This window comes from Pogoniulus pusillus, chromosome Z (genome assembly GCF_015220805.1).
Source record: "Pogoniulus pusillus isolate bPogPus1 chromosome Z, bPogPus1.pri, whole genome shotgun sequence".
Lineage (NCBI taxonomy): Eukaryota > Metazoa > Chordata > Aves > Piciformes > Lybiidae > Pogoniulus > Pogoniulus pusillus.
The window spans coordinates 112,367,177-112,390,834 of record NC_087309.1 but is presented as its reverse complement, the minus strand read 5'-3'; the positions used below and the strand labels follow the sequence as shown (position 1 = coordinate 112,390,834).

General features: G+C 45.7%; 1 protein-coding gene across 1 annotated transcript in view; it reads left to right on the top strand.

The window, feature by feature from the left end:
* The window catches only part of SHB (SH2 domain containing adaptor protein B), an 85,800-nt gene that overhangs the window by 36,004 nt on the left and 26,138 nt on the right, over positions 1–23,658 (top strand). The window contains exon 3 of the mRNA XM_064140267.1: positions 16,536–16,748. Within this exon, the coding sequence (XP_063996337.1) occupies positions 16,536–16,748 (213 nt within the window). The remainder of the gene's footprint in view (positions 1–16,535; positions 16,749–23,658) is intronic.

The window sequence follows — 23,658 nt, the reverse complement described above, 5'->3', positions numbered from 1 at the left end:
AGGGTAAGGTAGAAGAGTGGGAGGAAGGTAAAAGGGCAGTTGGGAGCCTCTCCTGGGGACTCTGGTTTCTGTGAGGGCTGTTGTGTTTCTGTATTGCTTTTAGCTTGTCTATTTCTGTCTATAGCTGTCTACATTGTAAATAACTGTTTGTATATTATGCTAAGCTGCAAATATAAAGCTTCATTCAATTTCCAGAGTGGCTGAATCTAGTCTATGTGATTTCCAAAGTGTGTGTGGGGAGGGTAACACCCAAACCATCACAGCTGGTTTGAGGCTTATGGGAACATTCTAACGAGATAAATTAGATCATAGGTTGTAAAAAGAAAATAATGATAAAGTCTATGTCATTCACTGATTTGCTAAAAGGGACAAAAAAAGCCAAAGTGTAAGCAGTTTGTCCTTCTTTTTTCTCTGGGGTGCTGGATCTCTTCACTTCTCCTTTGCTGTGCTCTAATCCCTTCCACTAACCTTGGCTAACAGATGACAGGTAAGCCTTGCTGGTTGTTTTCTCTCTGGGAGAGAGAGTGGTGTTGGGCCCTTCTGAGATTCTTTCCTTTGCCCCAGGGCAGGGGAAGTTTGTGTTTCTGTGTTATTTCTCAACTGTCTGTAATTGTAAATAGATGTAAATATATTGTGTATGTATGCTGGTACATTTAACTTGGCTGTAAAGAGAGATTTATCTTACTTCCAAGATGTCTGAGCTGATCTGGTTAATTTCAGATGGGGAGAAGGGAACTTCCCAACCCACTACAACTGGAAATCTTAGAAATCTTTTGGCTAGAAATACCAATGACCTTATTGTTTTCTCATTTCCTGTCTGGCAGGATAAAACAGTTTGCTGCCACTCAGTTCAAAGTTATTTTAGTCTCTCTTCCATTTCAATCCCAACCCTCTCCCTTTACCCCTGCCTCTGCACCAGGTATGTTGAATTTAAGATGTTTTACTGCTTTTGTCACCCAGTAGGACAGTAAAGATGAACGTCAACTTGCTACAAGGGAATCTCTTAGGTAGAACATGCCTGTATATGAGTTCCTGTGGCTTCTGAGGTGACTTTTCCCTGCTCCATAAAGATTTGTGTGGGTTGTGTAAACTCTTAAAATAGATTAAGTAAACTAAAATGAAACTGCTTTGTAGTTTCCCTTCAAAGCGCAGTTCTGTAGAGTGCCATCCCTTCTGATTTAATTACTGTCCCATCTGTCCCATCCATGCCTGAAAATGGTGAGAGGTGATGAACATAAACTGGAATGAGAGGGTCCAACTGAATGTAATGAAAAAGAAATAATTCCCCTTGTGAGGACAGTATATGGTGGAGAAGGTTGCCTAGTGAGAGTGTGTAGCGTCCATCTTTGGAATTTCTCAAGACTGGACTGAGGAACCAGAACCTGAATAACCTCATCTGGCTTCATAGCTGACCCTGCTTTGAGTAGGAGCTTGGACAAGATGACTTCCTTGAGGTCTTATTTAGCCTAGCTTAATCCTGTGATCCTGCAACTAATTAGTGCTTGCTATATGAAAGTGAAACATGGCTGCGAGTATCCGGATATCCCAGGCTAGCTTGTGGGAATCCATGTTTGGTCTGAGTTCATTTCCAGCTTTGCCACCATGTCAGTATTCTCCCATTACTGGTCTTTTGAAACTTAATCACTGGAAAGACCAATGATTGTGAGACCTGAAGAAGTAACCTGCTCAAATGCAGCTTGAGCAGGAACTCATCCATAAATATTCCAGTTTTTGAGAGGTAATCCTGGATGGGGGAGCTGTTGTAGCAGGAAGTGTGACTCTGTTGTCTGTTCACTGTCTCTTCTTGAGATGAAGAAGCAGAAACTGGACAGGTAGTCTTGCAGGCTGGACTGAATCTGTATTTGTATGCCTGGACTCTGTAGGCAAGAATTCTTGCTGCTTTCCGACTGGAAGTGTGATGAAGACCCCTGTGGTCTGAATAAAAAGGGAGGTAGTGCTGTAAGCTCTTGTGTTTGGCTCCAGCTGGGTGTTGTACCACTGATGCCCTCTATCTAGTAAAGTAACGTCTTTCTAACCTACCGTTTCATCCCTCAGTCTTCCCAAACTGGTCCCAGTCATGTTTTACTTCTGTAACATTAATCAAAAGCAGAATGAAGGGAATTTGTGACAAGAAATTGTTACAGCTGGCCTTGATGATCTTAATGGTGGCTCCTAGTCCAGCGATTCTATGATTCTGCAAAGAGCCAGCAGTTTGGAAGAAATGTGGACTGTTACTAATGAGATTTAAATGAATTTGCTAATTGGAACTGAACCCTGAACCAGTGGTGCTAGAAGTTAAAAAAAAGAGACTGCATTTTAGTAACCAAGTTACTACCAGGATTACAGGATTTCTACTCTCTTCCCAGCTCAAGTCAAAGGTCCTTGTTGGTTTAACTGTTGAGGACTTTCTTAGTCAGAAGTACTTTCTGAATTATCTCTTCATCTTATATTCTGTCTTACTCCATTTTCCCCCTCTAGTACAGGAATCTTAGCTAAGCTCAAATGAGGTGGTACAGTATTAGTTAAATGTGAAATGAAGGAAATATAATACTTCTCAAGAGGAAGGAGATGCCCTTTCAGCTGTGATAATTTGTCATCTTTATTGTGCTTAGCTTGCTGGTAATGGCACAGAACTTTGTCTGCTGGTTGTGCATCCGAACTCTGAAAGAATTCAGTGGCAGAGCACCAATGAAACCTTAAGTAAATAGAGCCTGTTTCCTACGTCAGCTGTAGCTACAGTTTCTCTTGCTTCTTTTGGGGGCTTTTGGCCCATCCAGAAGAGATTTTTCTTAAAAGGATGTTGAAAGTTCAGCCAGTTCTCTGCTTTCACAGAGACTGAACATCTTGCCACATCTAACAACATTTTAATATGTTTTCACAGCAGCATCATAAAATGGGTTGAAAGATTTAGTGGGAAGTGGTCAGAAACACAACTGGTTTTGTGCTTTGTGCACTTTAAGTAGGTTGGCAACAACTAGGAGTCCGTCCCCTCCATCCCCGCCCTGGTTTCTGGCTAAGAAGAACTCTGCTTGAAAGTGCTCTTTTGGAGGAGCTCAAATACCTGTGCAAGCTTTGCTTTCAGTAGTATGCTGTTCCTAAAATCTTCAGAGGCTATTGTCTGAGGGAGCATCTTGGGGGGTGAGGGGGTCAGATAAACCTCACCTGGTTTTGATGGTGTTGGTGTGCCAGTATTTCATACTGTCATGCCTACTTGAGCAAAGCCTGCAGGAAGCCTATGGTGTGTTTCTGCTTGAGGCTGGGCCATGATATGCTTTCGTGACTGAATTTCTAGAGCAATATCAACATAGGCAAAAAAAGAAGATGAAAATACTCAGTTTCTGTGTTGGTGACTTGGAGTGGCAGAGTTGTCATCTAACTTCGTTTTATGGAGCAAGTGTAGACAGGCGAAACTGATGTGTTGTAGGTCAGACTAGCAAGTTAGAAGAAACTAGGCAAACACTGGGGAAAATTAAGGCTTGCCTGGAATAACTCTGGGCTTGCTTTGAGTTCTGCATTCTTTTTCTGTGGACTGGGTGGTTCGAAAAGTTATGTGAGGGAGCAGTGGTGGTTGTGGCTTTTGTGCTGTTGTAACTCCTGTATGGTCTGTCAAACAGTTGCTCTTGGATAGGATGTGCTGCAAAGCAGAAGAGTGTAATGGCATAGCAGAGCTCTCTTGACCTCTTCATAAGCAAGTTCTGTAGCAGCTGTTATTGTAATGCAGCCTGAGGTGGGTTAGAAACTGCCTATGCTGCTGTCTCAATTGAAGTCGAAAGGGAAGAGGGAAACAAAGGGGGGAAAATTGGTGCCTTTCAGATATACCCATTCTTTTATATCTTGCTTTTATATCTTGCTCTGAATGGAACTTACTGCCGTTTATTCTGGCTGTGAGAAGCACTGTCACTGAGAAAACTTGGCATCATGGTACAACACAGACCATAGGAACAGAGAGCCTCTGCTGGTCACTTCTTATTTAAGGATTTTTTGGGTGTATTTTTTCTTAAAACAAAGAACAAAACTCCTGGGGGGAGGGAAAAAAAAAAAAATCTAGCTTTCCACAACTGTCTCAACAGGTGTGGTTTAGTGGAAATGGTGACATGCATTTTGGCTGGTGGTTTGGAGATGCATATTGGAAAGTAAAATTGTACCTGGAAAAACTGCCTGAGACTGTTGAGTTGGTTGTATACTTGGAGATCATGGCTGGTATGAATTTTCATAACATGATATTTTCTGAGCTGACCTAAGTGCTAGATGTTCCTAACCATGATTTGTGATGCTTTTGTTGCAAGGACAACTGATTTATGGTGTTGGCACGGTGGTGGTTTGCTTTCCTTGAGAGTAGAGTCACATCTCAGTGATGGTTTGCTGGGTGCTAACCAGGTCTCATAGTGATGTGGGTTAAGAACCTTACCCCCCCATACCTCTATCTGAAATTTCCCAGACTAGCTCAGACAACTTGAAAGTAAGGTGAAGCTGCATTTACAGCATGACAAAAATTACAAGCATATATACACAATACTTACAAGTATTTACAATTATATACAAACTAGAAACAATACTGAAATCCAGACTCTCTCCTGGACAAAGGAAGCTGCCCAGAAGGGCTCCACACTACCCTCTCTTTCTCCCTCCCTGTCTCCCTAGCCAGAAACCAAAACAAACAAATCAGCAAAGCTTACCTTGTTAGTTGTTAGCTGAGGTTAGAGGAGAGATACCAGAGCAGATCAAAGGAGAAACAAACAGGGCAATGTCCCAAGACAAAGTGAGGGAAGATTGCTTATATTTTGACTTTTTATTCCTCTCAGTGAACCAAAGAATGATGCAGATATCATCATTATTTTCTTTTCACAACCAATGATCTAATTTATTTCATTAAAATATTCCAATTAGCCTTAAACCAGCACACATAGAATCACAGAATTTCTTAGATTGGAAAAGACCTTCAAGCTCATTGAGTCCAATCATTAGTTTCACACTGACAAGTCCTTGACTAAAGCAAATCCCTTTAGCACAACATCTAATTGCTATGAATTGCTATGGTTGGAAAGGACCACCAGGATCATCCAGTCCAACCTTCATCCCTGCATCCTTCATCACTAGATCTGGAATGAGGGTTGGACTGGAATCCATAGAATAATTTGCATCATTTGCTGTTGTCAGATATCTGCATAAGCATAAATGCTCTTGAGCAATGATGTAAGAGACTGCATACTTCAGAGCATTTTGTCAACAGCTGCACACATTCAAGCACTACTTCACATCCAGTACTGTTACGTAAATGTGTTGTCCAAGGAAGAAAAGCTGCACTGCTGCAACACAGCACTGCATTACTAATTGAAAGCCCACTTAGAGAGCAATCTATTACAGTATCACAGTATCATCAGGGTTGGAAGAGACCTCACAAGTCATCAAGTCCAACCCTTTACCACAGAGCTCAAGGCTAGACCATGGCACCAAGTGCCACGTCCAACCTTGCCTTGAACAGCTCCAGGGACGGCGACTCCACCACCTCCCCGGGCAGCCCATTCCAGTGTCCAATGACTCTCTCAGTGAAGAACTTTCTCCTCACCTCCAGCCTAAATCTCCCCTGGTGCAGCCTGAGGCTGTGTCCTCTCATTCTGGCGCTGTACACCTGAGAGAAGAGAGCAACCTCCTCCTGGCCACAACCTCCCCTCAGGTAGTTGTAGACAGCAATAAGGTCACCCCTGAGCCTCCTCTTCTCCAGGCTAACCAATCCCAGCTCCCTCAGCCTCTCCTCGTAGGGCTGTGCTCAAGGCCTCTCCCCAGCCTCGTCGCCCTTCTCTGGACATGCTCAAGCATCTCAATGTCCCTCCTAAACTGGGGGGCCCAGAACTGAACACAGGACTCAAGGTGTGGTCTAACCAGTGCAGAGTACAGGGGCAGAATGACCTCCCTGCTCCTGCTGACCACACCATTCCTGATGCAGGCCAGGATGCCACTGGCTCTCTTGGCCACCTGGGCACACTGCTGGCTCATGTTCAGGTGGGTATCAATCAGCACCCCCAGATCCCTCTCTGTCTGGCTGCTCTCCAGCCACTCCGACCCCAGCCTGTATCTCTGCATGGGGTTGTTGTGGCCAAAGTGCAGCACCCTGCACTTGGAGCTATTGAATGCCATCCCCTTGGACTCTGCCCATCTGTCCAGGTGGTCAAGGTCCCACTGCAGAGCCCTTCTGCCCTCCAACCCAGCCACATCTGCCCCCAGCTTGGTGTCATCTGCAAACTTGCTGATGACTGACTCCATGCCCTCATCCAGATCATCTATGAAGATGTTAAAGAGGATGGGGCCCAGCACTGATCCCTGAGGGACACCACTAGTGACTAGGGACTGGCTTCTCAGCAGGATTTGCCTTTGTAGTATCAGGACTACAGACAAATCTGCAAATAAGTGCAAATGCCACAAGTAGCAAGATGGAATCTAACTACAGGACATAGTAGTCATATGGGCTGCAAGATTCTCTGCACTGACACTGGAGAGTGTTAGATTGTGTAATATAGCCACAGCGCTTCAGTCTTAGAATGCTTTTCAAGGAGAATGGATTCTGCTTGGTCTCATCTTAGTACATTTTTTTCAGGGACACCGCATTTTGTGTCACGGGCTGGTGAGAACCATTGTACTAACAGGTGTATGTGCACTCAGTTTCCAAGAGGGCCTCCATTCCCTTTTACTACAAGGAGTTCATTGTCTTTTACCCAGCATAGATGCTTCAGAGTGTAGAATGAGAATCACAGGTTTTGATTATGCTGACGTCTTGTTTTGCACTGTTGCTGCTTGAATTCCTCCATTTAGCCAATGGAACAATGATCCTTGGAATCCTAAGGTCAGTGCTTCTGATCAGAAAGGTCACAAAAACTACAATGAATCCATGGATATAGTACTATGATGCAGCTGTTTGTAGCAACATCTGGAGCTGGTTGTTGGCCATACAATTGTAAATGTACAGAATCTAACATGGAATCATAGAATCAACCAGGTTGGAAGAGACCTCCAAGATCATCCAGTCCAACCTATCACCCAGCCCTGTCCAGTCAGCTAGAGATAGTTTGGATTCTTTTTCCTCTCTCTGAAATGAAAAGGGCATCCCTACTTGTCATAGAATCAACCAGGTTGGAGGAGACCTCTGAGATCATCCACTCCAACCCAGCACCCAGCCCTATCCAGTCAACCAGACCATGGCACTAAGTGCCTCATCCAGGCTTTTCTGGAACACCACCAGGCACAGAGACTCCACCACCTCCCTGGGCGGCCCATTCCAGTGCCAATCACTCTCTCTGCCAACAACTTCCTCCTAACATCCAGCCTAGACCTCCCCCACCACAACTTGAGACTGTGTCCCCTTCTTCTGTTGCTGGTTGCCTGGCAGAATAGGCCAACCCCACCTGGTTACAACCTCCCTTCAGGTAGTTGTAGACAGCAATGAGGTCACCCCTGAGCCTCCTTTTCTGCAGGCTAAACACCCCCAGCTCCCTCAGCCTCTCCTCATAGGGTTTGTGTTCCAGGCCCCTCACCAGCTTTGTCGCCCTTCTCTGGACATGTTCCAGTATCTCAACATCTCTCTTGAATTGAGGAGCCCTGAACTGGACACAGCACTCAAGGTATGGCCTGACCAGTGCTGAGTACAGGGCAAGAATAACCTCCCTTGTCCTGCTGGCCACACTGTTCCTGATGAAGGCCAGGATGCCATTGGCTCTCTTGGGCCACCTGGGCACACTGCTGGCTCATCTTCAGCTACTATCTACCAGTACCCCCAGGTCCCTTTCCTCCTGGTTGCTCTCCAGCCACTCTGTCCCCAGCCTGTAGTGCTGCTTGGGGTTGTTGTGGCCGAAGTGCAGAACTCTGTGCTTGGCCTTGTTCAATCTCATCCCATTGGCCTCTGCCCACCCATCCAGCCTGTCCAGGTCCCTCTGCAGGGCTCTCCTACCCTCCAACAGATCCACACCTGCTCCTAGCTTGGTGTCATCTGCAAACTTACTGATGCTGGACTCAATCCCCTCGTCCAGATCATCAATAAAGATATTGAACAGACTGGGCCCAGTACTGATCCTTGGGGAACACCACTAGTGACAGATGCCAACTGCATGTGGCACCATGTCTTCCATGTCTTTCTGAGAAATGTGTAAGGAGCAAGTATCTAAGCAGCATCAAAGCACCTCTGAAGAAGTAAAGTCTGCAGAAATCATGAATGTTAAGATGGCAGTTACAATATTTGGTCACTTCATATTTAACAAAAAAAAAAAAAAAAAAAAAAAGGTATTGAGGGGGAAGTGTTTGTAGCATAAACTTCTTCCATCCAGGAACAGAAGAAATTTAGTTTCTTTGCTTGTGCCATAAAAGGAATATGCCTCCAGGGACAATTTTCATGTACTTTGGAAGTCCACAAAGGTTTAAGTTTTCTTCCAATGTGGTTTTTTTTCCCTTCCCTTTGTTTTTAACCAGCCTCTCATGCCTACACCAGTACCTTCTCCTCTTCTTCCCCACCTCTGCACAGGTCTTTTGGCTCACCATAAAGGAACTTCTCTCATCCTGCACTTGCTCTGACTGGCCTAATAGTCTTTCTTTATTAGGATTGTTGGAATGTAAGTTTGCTTTGAATGCTTCTTCCTGGAGTAATGAGTCATACTTGGACTTTAGTAGGATTTTTATCATGATTCAAGACAGTGTTTCTCATATCAAATGCTTATGCCAAACGCAAGGGAGCAAATGTCTGTCTTATTTTCCTGAAAAGGTGTTCATTTCTGAGTCACTGCTCTGCAAAAGAGGGAAGATTTTCTCATATCCAGGTTTTCCTGCAGGAAGATCTGGAATTGTGAGCTTTAGGAGACCGTTGGTGCTGTTTCAAAGCAAAACAGCCCTCCTTGCTATTGTAATGTTATTGCTGTTCTCTCAAGTCCTAGCAGTTGGAGGCATCCAGCTGACTTCTGGTGGCCTGAGATAAAATCTGAACAGAAGTAGAACAGCTTCTGTGCTCAATAGACTTTGCACTAATACAATGAGAATTCTGCAGCATGAATTCTGAAATGTTTCCAGTTTATCTTGCCAAAATGGACACAAAATAAACACTGATGATGAGGCTTGAAGTAAGAAAGCAGTTGGCTCAGTATATGGAAAGGGAGAGGAAATGGAGCCAGAAAGAGCAAACTTTCTTGTATGATGGTGGTCTTTGCATCAGCATCTGCCTTTGACCTCTGGCCAACTGGTAAGTTATTGGTTGATGCTTGACCTATTCTTATCCATAGTGCAAACAGCTGACTGCCCTTTAATGGGCTTACATCACAGGACTGCATGCTGATTCCATTGCTCTCCATTCTAATTCCTGATTCCATTGCTCTCCATTCCAATTCCTAGGAGCAAAGGTTTGGGCCAATTTAGCAAGGTCTGTTCCCTGACAGAAAACGAGAAGGGGTCTAAATGAGACTTAGCTTTTGTATTCAGACCTGACTCTGATGTGTCCTTCACCTGCTGGAAATGACTGAGCGTCAGGAGGGTGTCTGAGGAGATGCATCAGATATTCATCAGTGCCTCTCAATGTCAGCCTGAGCCATCCCAAATTGCTTTCTGCTCTCACTGATAACTTCAAGTTTTCAGTGACAGGTGGAATACAAATGGCTGTGTCAACAAACAGGCCTCATTCTTGTGCTGTGTTCTGTGTTGTGCTTCTTTACTATTCCAGACTTGTCTATAAAACCCCAGTGTGCTACAGCAAGATGTCCAAACACTTCACAGACTTCTGTTCTGGGATATGAAATATCTGAAACCACATTCCAAAAGTTGCATTACTGATAACTCTGCTCCCACTATTCCAGTTGATGTCAGGTTAACCTCTTCCATATCTCCTAAATCACACAGAAACATCCAGGTTGGAAAAGCCCCTGAGGATCACCAAGTCCAACCTATAACCCTACTCCACAGGATTCACCTTAAATCATATCCCTAAGCACCACATACAAATGACCCTTAAACACATCCAGGGTCAGTGACTCTGCCACATCCCTGGGCAGCTTCTTCCAGTGCCCGACCACTCTCTCCATGAAAAACTTTTTCCTAGTATCTCATCCAAACCTACCCAGTCTCAGCTTGACTCTATTCTCCCTTGTCCTGTCTCCTTTTCCCTTTGGGGCACTTTGTTTAAACAGGAGAGCAAGATGCAGATGATTCACTCTATCAAGGGATCATGGTTTGGCTCCTTGCTTTTTTTCATAGAATCAACCAGGTTGGAAGAGACCTCCAAGATCATCCAGTCCAACCTAGCACCCAGCCCTTTCCAGTCAACCAGACCATGGCACCAAGTGCCTCATCCAGGCTTTGCTTCAACACCTCCAGGGACGGTGCCTCCACCACCTCCCTGGGCAGCCCATTCCAATGCCAATCACTCTCTCTGCCAACAACTTCCTCCTAACATCCAGCCCAGACCTCCCCCACCACAACTTGAGACTGTGCCCCCTTGTTCTGTTGCTGGTTGCCTGGCAGAAGAGGCCAACCCCCACCTGGCTACAACCTCCCTTCAGGTAGTTGTAGACAGCAATGAGGTCACCCCTGAGCCTCCTCTTCTCCAGGCTAAACACCCCCAGCTCCCTCAGCCTCTCCTCATAGGGTTTGTGTTCCAGCCCCCTCACCAGCCTTGTTGCCCTTCTCTGGACACCTTCCAGCACCTCAACATCTCTCTTGAATTGAGGGGCCCAGAACTGGACACAGTACTCAAGGTGTGGCCTGACCAGTGCTGAGTACAGGGCCAGAATACCCTCCCTTATCCTGCTGGCCACACTGTTCCTGATGCAGGCCAGGATGCCATTGGCTCTCTTGGCCACCTGGGCACACTGCTGGCTCATCTTCAGCTACTATCTACCAGCACCCCCAGGTCCCTTTCTTCCTGGCTGCTCTCCAGCCACTCTGTCCCCAACCTGTAGTGCTGCTTGGGGTTGTTGTGGCCAAAGTGCAGAACTCTGTGCTTGGCCTTGTTCAGTCTCATCCCATTGGCCTCTGCCCACCCATCCAGCCTGTCCAGGTCCCTCTGCAGGGCTCTCCTACCTTCCAACAGATCAACACCTGCTCCTAGCTTGGTGTCATCTGCAAACTTACTGATGCTGGACTCAATCCTCATTTAAAAATCCCTACCTTTTAGATAATAGATGTTTGGTTTGTCTGCATGCCTTGGAAACTTGATAGCAGAAAGAAATGTGATTTCCAAATCAAGTTGCTTCAGTGCAGCTGGAATTACCTAGTTAGACTTGAGTAAGGCAAATGTACTGAGAATTGCATCACAGTACTACTCCTATTTAGTTGCAGCTTTGGATGTTGTGTACTTGATATCACTTGGCATTTTTTAATGTGATTAGCAGGAAATTGTATCCAAGTCCCATGGACTGAAAATGTTTAGCTGCTGACTTCTGCGAAAACAGTGTAAGCAAAGCAACCACCTGGGGAAGAGACAGGGGCTCAGAAATTCTTACAACTGACAGCGGTTGTCTGCAAGCCTATTCCAGCAGTGTTTACATGTTAAAATGTATGAAATAAATGAATGGATAATCTTCCTGGGCTTCCTTCAAAGAGCTATGTCTCTAAACAAAGTTAAATGCCAGCACAGATAGCCTTAATAGGTCATGATACTCATGCAGAGAATCATAGAATCAATCAGGTTGGAAGAGATCTCCAAGATCATCCAGTCCAACCTAGCAGCCAGCCCTAGACGATCGACTAGACCATGGCACTAAGTGCCTCATCCAGGCTTTGCTTCAACACCTCCAGGGACAGTGACTCCACCACCTCCCTGGGCAGCCCATTCCAATGCCAATCACTCTTTCTGTGAAGAACTTCTTCCTTACATCCAGCCTAGAGCTCCCCCAGCACAATTTGAGACTGTGCCCCCTTGTTCTGTTGCTGGTTGCCTGGGAGAAAAGACCAAGCCCCACCTGGCTACAGTGTCCCTTCAGGTAGTTGTAGACAGCAATGAGGTCACCCCTGAGCCTCCTCTTCTCTTCAAGGACTTCTATCAACAGCTATTTGTTTGGGTTAAGAGTATTGCCAAGTATTGAGGAAATAGGGTTAGGAAATAGGATGAAATCCACCCACAAGTATAAACAGTTTAAACGCTGCATTGAGTTCTGTGCTGTTGAATAGAGATAGGTGCAACTAAGTGTGCTGTGCAAAATCACAGCAGCAGAATTCCAGCACCTGCTTTGATTTCTGCCTTCAGGCTTGTCAGGTACAAGCTTGTCAAGAATGTGACAGCTCCTCTGCTTCATTTGAAATGCAACCTCAGTGCTAGCTTTTCAGAAGCTGACCTTGCCTGGCAATACTATTTCCAGTGTGTGACCTTCCTAGCTGGTTTAGGCTCACTAGGACAGGGCTTTCCTTGATAGTTGTCCCAGTTTATGGCCACGAGCTACCCAGGACTGGGGGATGGAGGTGACTCTTACTCCTTTTCAAGAGTAAGGATGAAGATACTGCACACTGATTGGAAGTTTAAAGGGAGATTCTATTCATAGGTGTGTATATATGAAAAGCAATGTGGTAGAATGAATACAACCACAGGCTAGGCCACATTTATCAGACTAAAACCTACTGGAATCCTCCATCCCTTCCTCCCTCAGCAGGCCTGAGAGTAGGCCAGAACTGCTCTCCCCAGCTTAGTCCTACATGGCCTCAACAGGCTGCATGATGCAGCTCACAATTCCCTGCCAGATAGAAGCCTTCTCCCACACACAAACCATGCGATAAGTAGGGATGCGCTCTGCCCAGAGCAAAGAAGTGAAGGGAGGAAAGGCAGGGAGAGGAAGTAAAGTGAGGAGACATCAGCCAGGCACTGCCATTTAAACTGTGATACCAGAAGGTGGAATAGATAACAGTATTACAATATCCTGGGATGAGTAGGTTTGGCCCCAGGGATGGGGTTTTTTGTCTCTGTAGTTTTCTTAAGGGAATCTAGCCTCCCCACCCCCCAGCTACCACAATGGTAGAGAGAGCATCCAAGGAGCTGGCAGGAGTGTCATTTAAAATCCTACACTGAAGTTTTATCACAGTGACACCTGGTATAGATGTGTCCACACTTCGAGGTCAGGCATACTTGGTGAGTCAAAACACCTTTGCTGCGCTGCGGTTAGTCTGGAAGGCAGCACGCTTGTGCCTATTGTGGACATTGTAGATGCATCCGTTTCTCAGAGAGGCATGAATAAATCACTGCTTGCTGTGAGAGTGATAAGGGAAGCTTCTGTGCCACTGTTACCACAGATCCGGTGAATTCCTTGCCTGTAAAACATGTTAAAGATTTCCCAGCTGAGTCGAAGAGGTTGGGAAAAAAAGCAACACAAAACCAAACAACAAAGCAGGGGATTTCATAGAATCATAGATTCAACCAGGTTGGAAGAGAGCTCCAAGATCATCCAGTCCGACCTAGCACCCAGCCCTAGCCAATCAACCAGACCATGGCACTAAGTGCCTCATCCAGGCTTTGCTTGAATACCTCCAGGCATGGTGACTCCACCACCTCCCCTGGCAGCCCATTCCAATGCCAATCACTCTCTCTACCAACAACTTCTTCCTAACCTCCAGCCTAAACCTGCCCTGGTTGAGGCTGTGTCCTCTTATTCTGTCACTGGGTGTGTGGCAGAAGAGACCAACCCCACCTGGCTGAAGCCTCCCTTCAGGTAGCTGTAAAGAGTAATAAGGTGTGCCCTGAGCTTACTCTTCTCCAGGCTAAACACCCCCAGCTCCTTCAGCCTCTTCTCACAGGGCTGTGCTCCAGCCCCACCCCCCCCACTTTGATAACATTCTCTGGACACATTCAAGCACCTCAACATCTTTCTGAAATGGAAGGTCACAGAACTGGACAGAGGACTCAAGATGTGGCCTGACCAGTGCTGAGTACAGGGGTAGAAGGACTACCCTGGTCCTACTTGCCACACTATTCCTGATATAGGCTAGGATGCCATTGGCCTTCTTGGCCACCTGGGCACACTGCTGGCTCATGTTCAGTTGCCAACCAGCACCGCCAGGTCCCTCTTTTCCTGGCTGCTCTCCAGCCACTCTGTCCCCAGCCTGTAGCACTGCTTTGGGTTGTTGTGTGTGTGTAGACCCCTGCACTTGAACTCATTAACATTTATGGCACTGGACTTTGCCCATCTGTCCAGCCTGTCCAGGTCCCTCTGCAGAGCACTGCTGTCCTCTAACAGATCAACACATGGTCCCAACTTGGTGTCATCTGGAAACTTACTGATGGTAGGCTCAATCTCCTCGTCCAGATCACCAATAAAGATACTGAACAGGACTGGGCCCTGCACTGATTCCTGGGGGACTCCCACTGGTGGCTTGTTACAGTGTGCTTTAGTTTGAAATGAAGGAAGCATCTACTGGCATCTGTATACTGTAGAAGAATCCAATGGTTTGCTTGTCTGTTGCATTCTCTTGGAAGAAAAGATGCAGAGTATCACCTAATGGATTCTGTCAGGAAGCAATACTGTGTTCAAAGTTTCCTTTTGCTGGCTTCACAGCTGTTCTGTTTTCTTGATGATATAGCCTCTACCCCTCTTCACTCCACCTCAGGAGTACAGTACATCTGTGAGTAATGCTGATGAATAAGGTCATTAAAAAGTTTAGTGTGGCTGCTGGAAAGGTTGTCTGCTTGCCTTGTGAAGCTTTGCCTGTTCTGTATGTGACTGTCAGCATTTTTCATCAAATGGGAAGAAGAAAGTCAGTTTTGGTCTTGTATGTCATAATCCTGTATTCCCAGATGTACCAGTTTCTGTACTGTGCTGGTCATGTTCTAGGGCTCTGCTACACCAGCAGATGAAGTGCTCTGCTTGGATCTCTCAAGCTACATCTTGTTTCTCTTTCTCTTTATTGCATCTTCTGACATTGTTTGAGTAGGGTTTGGCTCTCATTGACTTTTGGGCTCTTAGTTTTCTGCTCATCACATTAACCAAACCCATCTCTCCTCATTGAAGCCCCATGGCCCTGCTATCTTGGTAGCTCTGCACTAGCTCATTTCTAGTTTTATGAATTAGATCACTTCATTGCATACTTCTTCTCTGCAGACTGGACACAGTGGGGCCCACCTGTTGATGAGTATAGCCTTACTGGGGCCAAGGCTGAAGGCAGGACAGCTTGCTTCTTGGTTTGCTAGCTCTGCTTCTCCTAACAGAGATGACTTTTCAGTTAGCTGTGTTGCTGGGGCCAAGGCTGAAGGCAGGACAGCCTGCTTCTTGGTTTGCTAGCTCTGCTTCTCCTAGCAGAGATGACTTTTCAGTTAGCTGTGTTGCTGGGGCCAAGGCTGAAGGCAGGACAGCCTGCTTCTTGGTTTGCTAGCTCTGCTTCTCCTAGCAGAGATGACTTTTCAGTTAGCTGTGCTCAGGAGGCAGTACATTGGACCTTTCTGTGCAGCTTCATCATGCTTACTTTTTTAGAAGGTCAGTGTTAATTTAAAGAAATAGTTGATCCTTAATGCAGTGTGAGCTAAGATGTGGTTACCATTTTCTGTTGATCTCCTGTACAGGTAACTGCAGAGAATTTTTTTTCTATCAGCATATACTGTAGGATTTGGATTTTGTGGTCTTTGTATGTTCAAACTGCACTTCTGCACAATCTGCTTTTGAAGAGATAAGTGCATACACACACAAATTTCAGTGTTCTTGGGGACTTATGTGCAGTTACTTATAAGTGTGCTTTACAGAGGCTGACAGGGATTGTGTGCTTCCTGTGATCTGTCCCTTTGTAAGATGAGGAGTGATGGCAGAGGCACAAGAGTCTTTGTGATCCCAATGGAATCCTGGGGTGTATTAGGAAGAGTGTGTCCAGCAGATCAAGGGAGGGTCTCCTCCCCCTCTACTCTGCCCTCATGAGACCTCATCTTGAGTATTGTATTCAGTTTTGGGCTCCCCAGTTCGAGGGATCTGCTGGAGAGGGTCCAGCAGAGGACTACAAGGATAATTAGGGGACTGGAACACTGCCTTATGAGGAGAAGCTGAGGGATTTGGGGCTGTTTAGTCTGGAGAAGAGAAGACTGAGAGGGGATTTAATAAATGTTTATAAATATCTGAGGGCTGAGGGTCAGGAGGAGTGGGACAGGCTCTGCTCACTTGCTCTCTGGGATAGGACAAGGAGCAATGGATGTGAGCTGCAGCACAGGAGGTCCCACCTCAACACAAGGGAGAATTTCTTTACTTTATGGGTCCCAGAGCACTGGAACAGGCTTCCCAGAGAGGTTTTGGAGTTTCCTTCTCTGGAGACTTTCAAGGACCATCTGGATGCATTCCTCTGTGACCTGAGCTAGATGGTTCTGCTCTGGCAGGAGAGTTAGTCTTGATGATCTCGTTGGGTCCCTTCCAACCCCTGACATCCTATGATTGGTAGCTGGAGATAGTTACCAAAAGCAGAGGTAGAATTTAGAAGTCTTGTATAAGCTTGACATCTGCATAATTATGTGGCTACTAAGGCATGGATGGAAGTTGAACACTCTAAAACTGTTGACCGTAATGATAAGGCTTGGTTGGTAGTGATGATGATGCAATTTTCTTTCTTGCCAACAGAGTTTCAGAAGCAGGAAGATGTGAAGACCCATCAGAAGAACATGCAGCTTTATGACACACCTTATGAACCAGAAGGCAGTGTGCAGTCTGATTCTGAAAGTGCAGTGAGTCACCACTTACAGGAAAGCAAGTTGCCACAGGATGATGACAGGCCTGCAGATGAGTATGATCAGCCATGGGAGTGGAACAAAATCACCATCCCAGCTCTGGCAGGTAGGATTCCCAGATCCCAACCAGCAAATTCTCTCTCATACTCATAGCATACCTGTACTTACCTTTGGCAGAATTCAAGTATTCTTGCTCTTTTGGTCTGTATATGGGGAGAAGCCTCTGAAAAGCAGATGTGGGTAGTCTCAGATCTTTACCTGCTGCAGAAATGTGGCAACTGCTTGGTGCTTCAGCTAACTTGTTGTCAACATCTCAGCACTTGGTTCACATTAGCAGAACTTCTATTTCTTCCACTTCTTATCCCTACTCCAGTTTTAATGAAGGTGATGTTTATGGTTAAGTGGTTCTATGACAAAAAAGTTGCTTTGCAAGGTCCTTAAACTGTGGGCAATTCTTAAAGGTGCAGGTTCGGAAAGCAGCTGTGTAACATGCATGCAGCCACGTGCTTCTAGATAGTGATCACTTCCTTGATGTTTGGAGTGTTTTCCTTACAACTGCAGGCATTTCTGTAGACATGGAGACCTTGGTTTGGGCTTATTTGTTTTGAACTGCTGAAGTTCTTCCATGTCAGAACTTGTCAGTCAGGAAGATCTCACACAAACTGTTTTCCCTCTCTCTGGGAATGTTCATCTTCGTTTTTAGGAGGGAGCTACCTAGTCAGAAAGCTTGGAAAGGAGAGTTGTGTGTGATGATAATTGTGGGGATTGGCAAGGGGAAGAAAAAATATGTGGCTCTAGCAGGGAGCATGGAAGAAGTCTGGGAGCAATGCTCCTGATTAGTAGTCAGTGTGCATTTACTCTGGGTAAATCCTTTTGACAAACCAGTTTGCTTTCTGCAGTGAAACTACTAGATCCATTAATGGAAGGAGGGCATTAGGTGTTGTCTGTGTTTACTTTGGCCTTCAGCATGTTGTGCTGTGGCATCAACGATGCTCTCCCAAAGATATGCATCTGGAGCAGACAAACATCCTGCAACAATATGGGCTGAGGACTGGATGGATTACAGCTTTGTGGCAAGGAGCTTAAGAAGGTCTGGAGCAAAGTGGCTCTTACACAGTGCTCTTCAGCAGTGCTAGAGGCTAGTAGCATCCTGACTTCTTTGTAAAGAGGAACATAACCAGTAGATCAAACAAAGTGATTGTTCCTTTTTGCTTCCTATTTCTTGGACAACATGTGATACAGTGTCCAATATTCTTGTGCTGAATCATAGAATCATAGAATCAGCCAGGTTGGAAGAGACCTCCAAGATCATCCAGTCCAACCTAGCACCCAGCCCTATCCAATCAACTAGACCATGGCACTAAGTGCCTCATCCAGTCTTTTCTTGAAGACCCCCAGGGACAGTGCCTCCACCACCTCCCTGGGCAGCCCATTCCAATGCCAATCACTCTCTCTGTGAAGAACTTCTTCCTAATATCCAGGCCATACCTCCCCTGGCACAACTTGAGACTGTGTCCCCTTGTTCTATTGCTGGTTGCCTGGGAGAAGAGGCCAACCCCCACCTGGCTACAATGTCCCTTCAGGTAGTTGTAGACAGTAATAAGATCACCCCTGAACCTCCTCTTCTCCAGGCTAAACACCCCCAGCTCCCTCAACCTCTCCTCATAGGATTTGTGCTCCAGGCCCCTCACCAGCTTTGTTGCCCTTCTCTGGACATGTTCCAGCACCTCAACATCTTTCTTGAATTGAGGGGCCCAGAACTGGACACAAGACTCAAGGTGTGGCCTGACCAGTGCTGAGTACAGGGCAAGAATAACCTCCCTTGTCCTGCTGGCCACACTGTTCCTGATGCAGGCCAGGATGCCATTGGCTCTCTTGGCCACCTGGGCACACTGCTGGCTCATCTTCAGCTTACTGTCTATCAGTACCCCCAGGTCCCTTTCCTCCTGGCTGCTCTCCAGCCACTCAGTCCCCAGCCTATAGCGCTGCTCGGAGGAAGCAGATAATTGTTGGTGTCTGCAGAAAGCAACCAAATTGTCAGGAAACTGGAACACATTAAATGTGTGATGGCACTGAGAGAAATAGGCATCCTTAGCCTGGAGAAGAGACAGCTTTGGGAAGATGTAATAGCAACTTTCTAATGCCTGTGAGCAGATAAAGCCAGGCTCTTAAAAAATGAGCAGAGGTGTGGTGGATCAATGAGACAGGAAGGAGAGGTTCTGACTGCACATGAGGAAAAGGTTTTTCTCTGCAAGGACAGTCAGGCATTGGAACCAATTCTCCAGGGAGCTCTTGCAGTCTCCATCTTCAAACATTTTAATCCTGTGTGAAGGGGTGACTGGACAGAATTCTGAGAAACATGATCACATAGCAGACTGTGAGTAGATTTGGACTAGACACCTCCCACAGTCCTTTTCTACTTGGGTTCTTTTATGATTTTGATGATCTTTGTGCCACAATATTACTATGCTGCAGAAATGAGAAGTAACTTCTCTTCACAGCTATGTAGGGCTAATGTCCTACAAACAGAGCCTGCTGTGACAATACCTTTCTTGAGTGTTTCTGAGCTGATCCCCTGATAGTTGGGTGGATGTGGGTGACAGAAAGGTTCTTCTCTTCTAGTACCTTGGTGTAGAGGACTGGTGATGTGTTGTGAGAGTAGTTCTACCTCTCTGCTTCATTTGCTCTTACATCTTTAGGTTGTACTTTGGTTTATTTCCATTCCAAGCTGGTGTCTGCAGCATCCACATAGATGAACCTGAAGCAGGTGCTTAAAAAGAAACCTCTTGCTCTGCATCCTCTATTTTTTTTCCCTATCAACGTGCTTTACTGTTGCATGTGAGCTGTCAGTAACTTTGCAATGTTCAAGGCTCAGTGAGTTTCCCATTAAACATATGCTGATAGTGCTTCAGAGCCTGGATCTAAAGAGCATCCAGTTCTGCTGGGTGCTACACAGGCAAAGGTGTCATCTCAGACAAATTGTCTATTTTGCAGATGATGAGTGTCAGTCTGGAATATGTGCATAAAACCTCCTGCTTTGGGTTTACTCTATGGCATTTCAGTCTGCCCAGTTATTTCCATGCCTTCTCATGTGTCCGTATGATGGCAGCTATGCTGCCTTTGCCCAACACAAAGGTGCACCCTCCATCTCCTGACAGTTTGTCCCTGCCACACAGCAACACTGTCCACAGTAGCTCTGTTGCAAAGGTAGAATACCAGCTACCCAGAAGGATCCATAAGCTACACACAGCACATGCAGGAGCTGTGCAAAGCCACAAGCAGTGGATTTGAATGGATGTTAGGCTGCTTGCTCCACTTTTTTATTTCCCAGGGGATTTCTCTATTCTCTATTCCAGATGTTGCAGTCCTCCACCATTCACCCTCTGCTACTGTGTCTGCTTCTTGCTTATCTTACTTTTGCTCATGGATTTATTTTCCATTTTCTTTTTGTCCCTGTGATGGTTTGGGTGTTCCCTGCCCCCCCACACTTTAGAAATCACCCAGACTACTCTCAGACGGCTCTGGGAATATAAATGAAGCTTATATTTACAGCTAGCACAATATACAAGCAGATATTTACAGTATATACAGTTATAGACAGAAATAGACAAGGTAAAAAGGTAATACAGAAACACAACTCTCCTCCCAGAAACCTGAGTCCCCAAGAGGGGCTCTCAACCACCCCTCACCTTCCCCCTACCCCTCTCAACCTTACCACAGTCCTAAAGAAGAATAGAGGTTTGGCCAAGAGGATAAGAGGCAAAGTGGGTTAGTCTAAATGGAAGGTGAGGTTAGGGAGTAAGATGTTGCTCAGCCAGCAGCTCAAAGCAGAGTCAGACAAAATGGCCAGAGTGTTATCTAATGTTTTAATTTCTTGTTCAGCAAGACTGTGAGCAAAGTAGACATCACCATTGTTTTCCTTTCACAGCCTATGATCTAGTTCTTCTCAACAAAACATTCTACCCTGCTTCAAACTAGCATGGTCCCACAAAATTGCATTCATCCTCCTAGCTGACATATGGCCACTCTGTTAGTTTCTTACACCTCCTTGGGTTTTGTCTTCTCCTACCTTCAGACACTCACACCCTATCACCCAAACCTCTCTTAGCTGTGTGTGCATTTTTTCTCACAAGAAAGAAGGATGTTGTGACTCCTCATTCATTCCCACTCTTCTAGACCTCTGAGCTAGATGAGATGCCATGGGAATATCTGGGCCACAGTAATTGCAGATTGCTGTTGAGGAGCTCCTGCAAGGAAGCTGAACAGCTAATTCATGCTGACTTCACAGGATCACAGGATGTTAGAGGATGGAAGGGAACCAAAGAGATTATTGAGTTCAAACCCCTGCCAGAGCAGGACCATACAATCTATCTCTTTGCCAACCTGTCCAGTGTTTGCTTGGATGTATGCTCAGTCATTCTCGTATGTGTTCTTGAACTGTTTGGGGCTAGAGCTACTTTTGAGAAGGAAAAAGCTTTACCTGAGGGTGAGATTTTAAGAAAAGCTGCATAGAAGAGCAGGTGGCACTCAGGTCTTCTGAGGCTGAATTCTTTAGGGCTGTTTATCTCTCAAGCTTGTTTCTGTGGCTTACCATAGCACAAGGATTCTATGAATTGAAATTTTCCTTACATACTAGTTTTGATAATTTTCCAAAGGCTGAGAGCAACATCAGAGTTACTGTGAGCTTCCCACAAAAGGGTGGAAATTGTGTGAATATCCAGAAGTAATTTTCCTTTCAAACTACATAAAACACCTAGACCAGAAACTTTGTTGTGTGTCAACAGTGAGGTGCAAGCTGTTGGAGCAGTGCAAGTCTGTCTGCAGTGAGATAACATTTGACACATTTCTCAACTAATAATAGAGCAGAAATGGGATTGTTCATTCTAACTCATTGTCTTAAGAGTCATATGTGTGGATATGGAAAACTTAAGACATTATTCTTCATGTATTGTGCATCTTATACAGAAAGGCTGACTTTTTTAGTCATTGAATCTAGAGAACAAATTCATTAGTTTCTACTGCCTACATTTTTGTGCATGACTCATTGGTGTTTATTAAGTCTTTCAGCTCTATAATCATCTTCCTTCCCAGTTTGTTTTGTCTTTACCAGTTAAATTCTGGAATATACATCTTTCAGCTATGTTTTTCATAGAATCATAGAATCAACCAGGTTGGAAGAGACCTCCAAGATCATCCAGTCCAACCTAGCAGCCAGCCCTAGCCAGTCAACTAGACCATGGCACTGAGTGCCTCAGCCAGGCTTTTCTTGAACACCTCCAGGGATGGTGACTCCACCACCTCCCTGGGCAGCCCATTCCAATGCCAATCACTCTCTCTGTGAAGAACTTCCTCCTAACATCCAGCCTAGATCTCCCCTGGCACAACTTGAGACTGTGTCCCCTTGTTCTGTTGCTGGTTGCCTGGGAGAAGAGACCAAGCACCACCTGGCTACAGTGTCCCTTCAGGTAGTTGTAGACAGCAATGAGGTCACCCCTGAGCCTCCTCTTCTCCAGGCTAAACACCCCCAGCTCCCTCAGCCTCTCCTCTGAAGTAGTTTGAGTCTTGATTTAAAAACAAACAAACAAACAAACCAAAACACAGTTTTGTCACTTGTTTTTTTCTTCATCTATAGAGTTTAATTTCATGTAACTGTTACTTCATAATGCACAGTGCATCCAACAGGAGAGTTTTTTTGTTGTCCTACTGTGGTAGTTTAACCCTGGCTGGAGGCCAAATGACCACCAAAGCAGCTTTCTCACTTCCTTTCTTAGACAGACAGAGGAGAAGGGAAATTATAACAAAAGGCTGGTAATGAGGTAGAAGCAATTTAATAGTGTTAAGCAGAGGCAAAACGCTGAGCACAGAAGCCAAATCAGAGAGATGTTATTCTCTGCAGCCCCTCGGCACACAGTACTCAGTCGCTCCCAGGGAGCAGGGCTCTAAGATGTGTAGTTGTTGCTCTGGAGGACAGACTCGTGAGTGAATATCCTCACACTTCCTTCTTTCACTTCATTCTTATACCTTGGCTGATGCCATATGGCATGGAGTATCCCCTTGGCCAACTGGGTCAGCTGGCTCTGCTGTGTCCCCTCCCAATATCTTGCCCACCCCTCAGCATACTCTCAGGATGGAGAAGTGTTGGAAAAGCACAGCCTGGATACTTGTTCAAAAGTGGCCAAAACACTGCTGTGTGTGCTAGTTTGAAGCAGGGTAGAATGTTTTGGTGAGAAGAACTAGATCACAGGCTGTGAAAGGAAAACAATGGTGATGTCTACTTCCCTCAGAGTTGCTGAAGAAGAAAGTAAACATTAGATAACACTCTCCCCATTTTGTCGCACTCTGCCTTGGGCTTCTGACTGAGCTGCAGCTCCCTAACCTCACCTTCCACTCACCTTTGCTTCTTAACCTCTTGGCTGAACCTCCATTCTTATTTAGGACTGGGGTAAGGTTGAGAGGGGCAGGGGGAAGGTGCAGGGTGGTTGAGAGCCCCTCCTGGGGACTCAGGTCGCTGGGAGGGGAGTTGTGTTTCTGTATTACTTTTACCTTGTCTATTTCTGTCTATAACTGTATATACTGTAAATATCTGCTTGTATATTGTGCCAGCTGTAAATATAAGCTTCATTCATATTCCCAGAGCCGACTGAGACTAGTCTGGGTGATTTATAAGAGGGGGGGGGGGGGGAGGGAACACCCAAACCATCACAGCTACAGCACTGCAAAACATAGCTCTAGAAAGATGCTCTGAGGAGAAATAACTCCAGCTCAGCCAAACCTAATACACCTGCATATAAATCACAGAATCACAGAACCATAGAGGTTGGAAGGGACCTCCAGAGACCATCGAGTCCAATCCCCCTGCCAAGGCAGGATCCCCTAAGGTAATTCACACAGGAATGCATCCAGGTGGGTTTGGAAAGTCTCCAGATAAGGAGACTCCACAACCTCTCTGGGCAGCCTGTACCAGGGCTCCATCACCCTCACTGTAAAGAAGTTTCTCCTCATGTTAAGCTGAAACC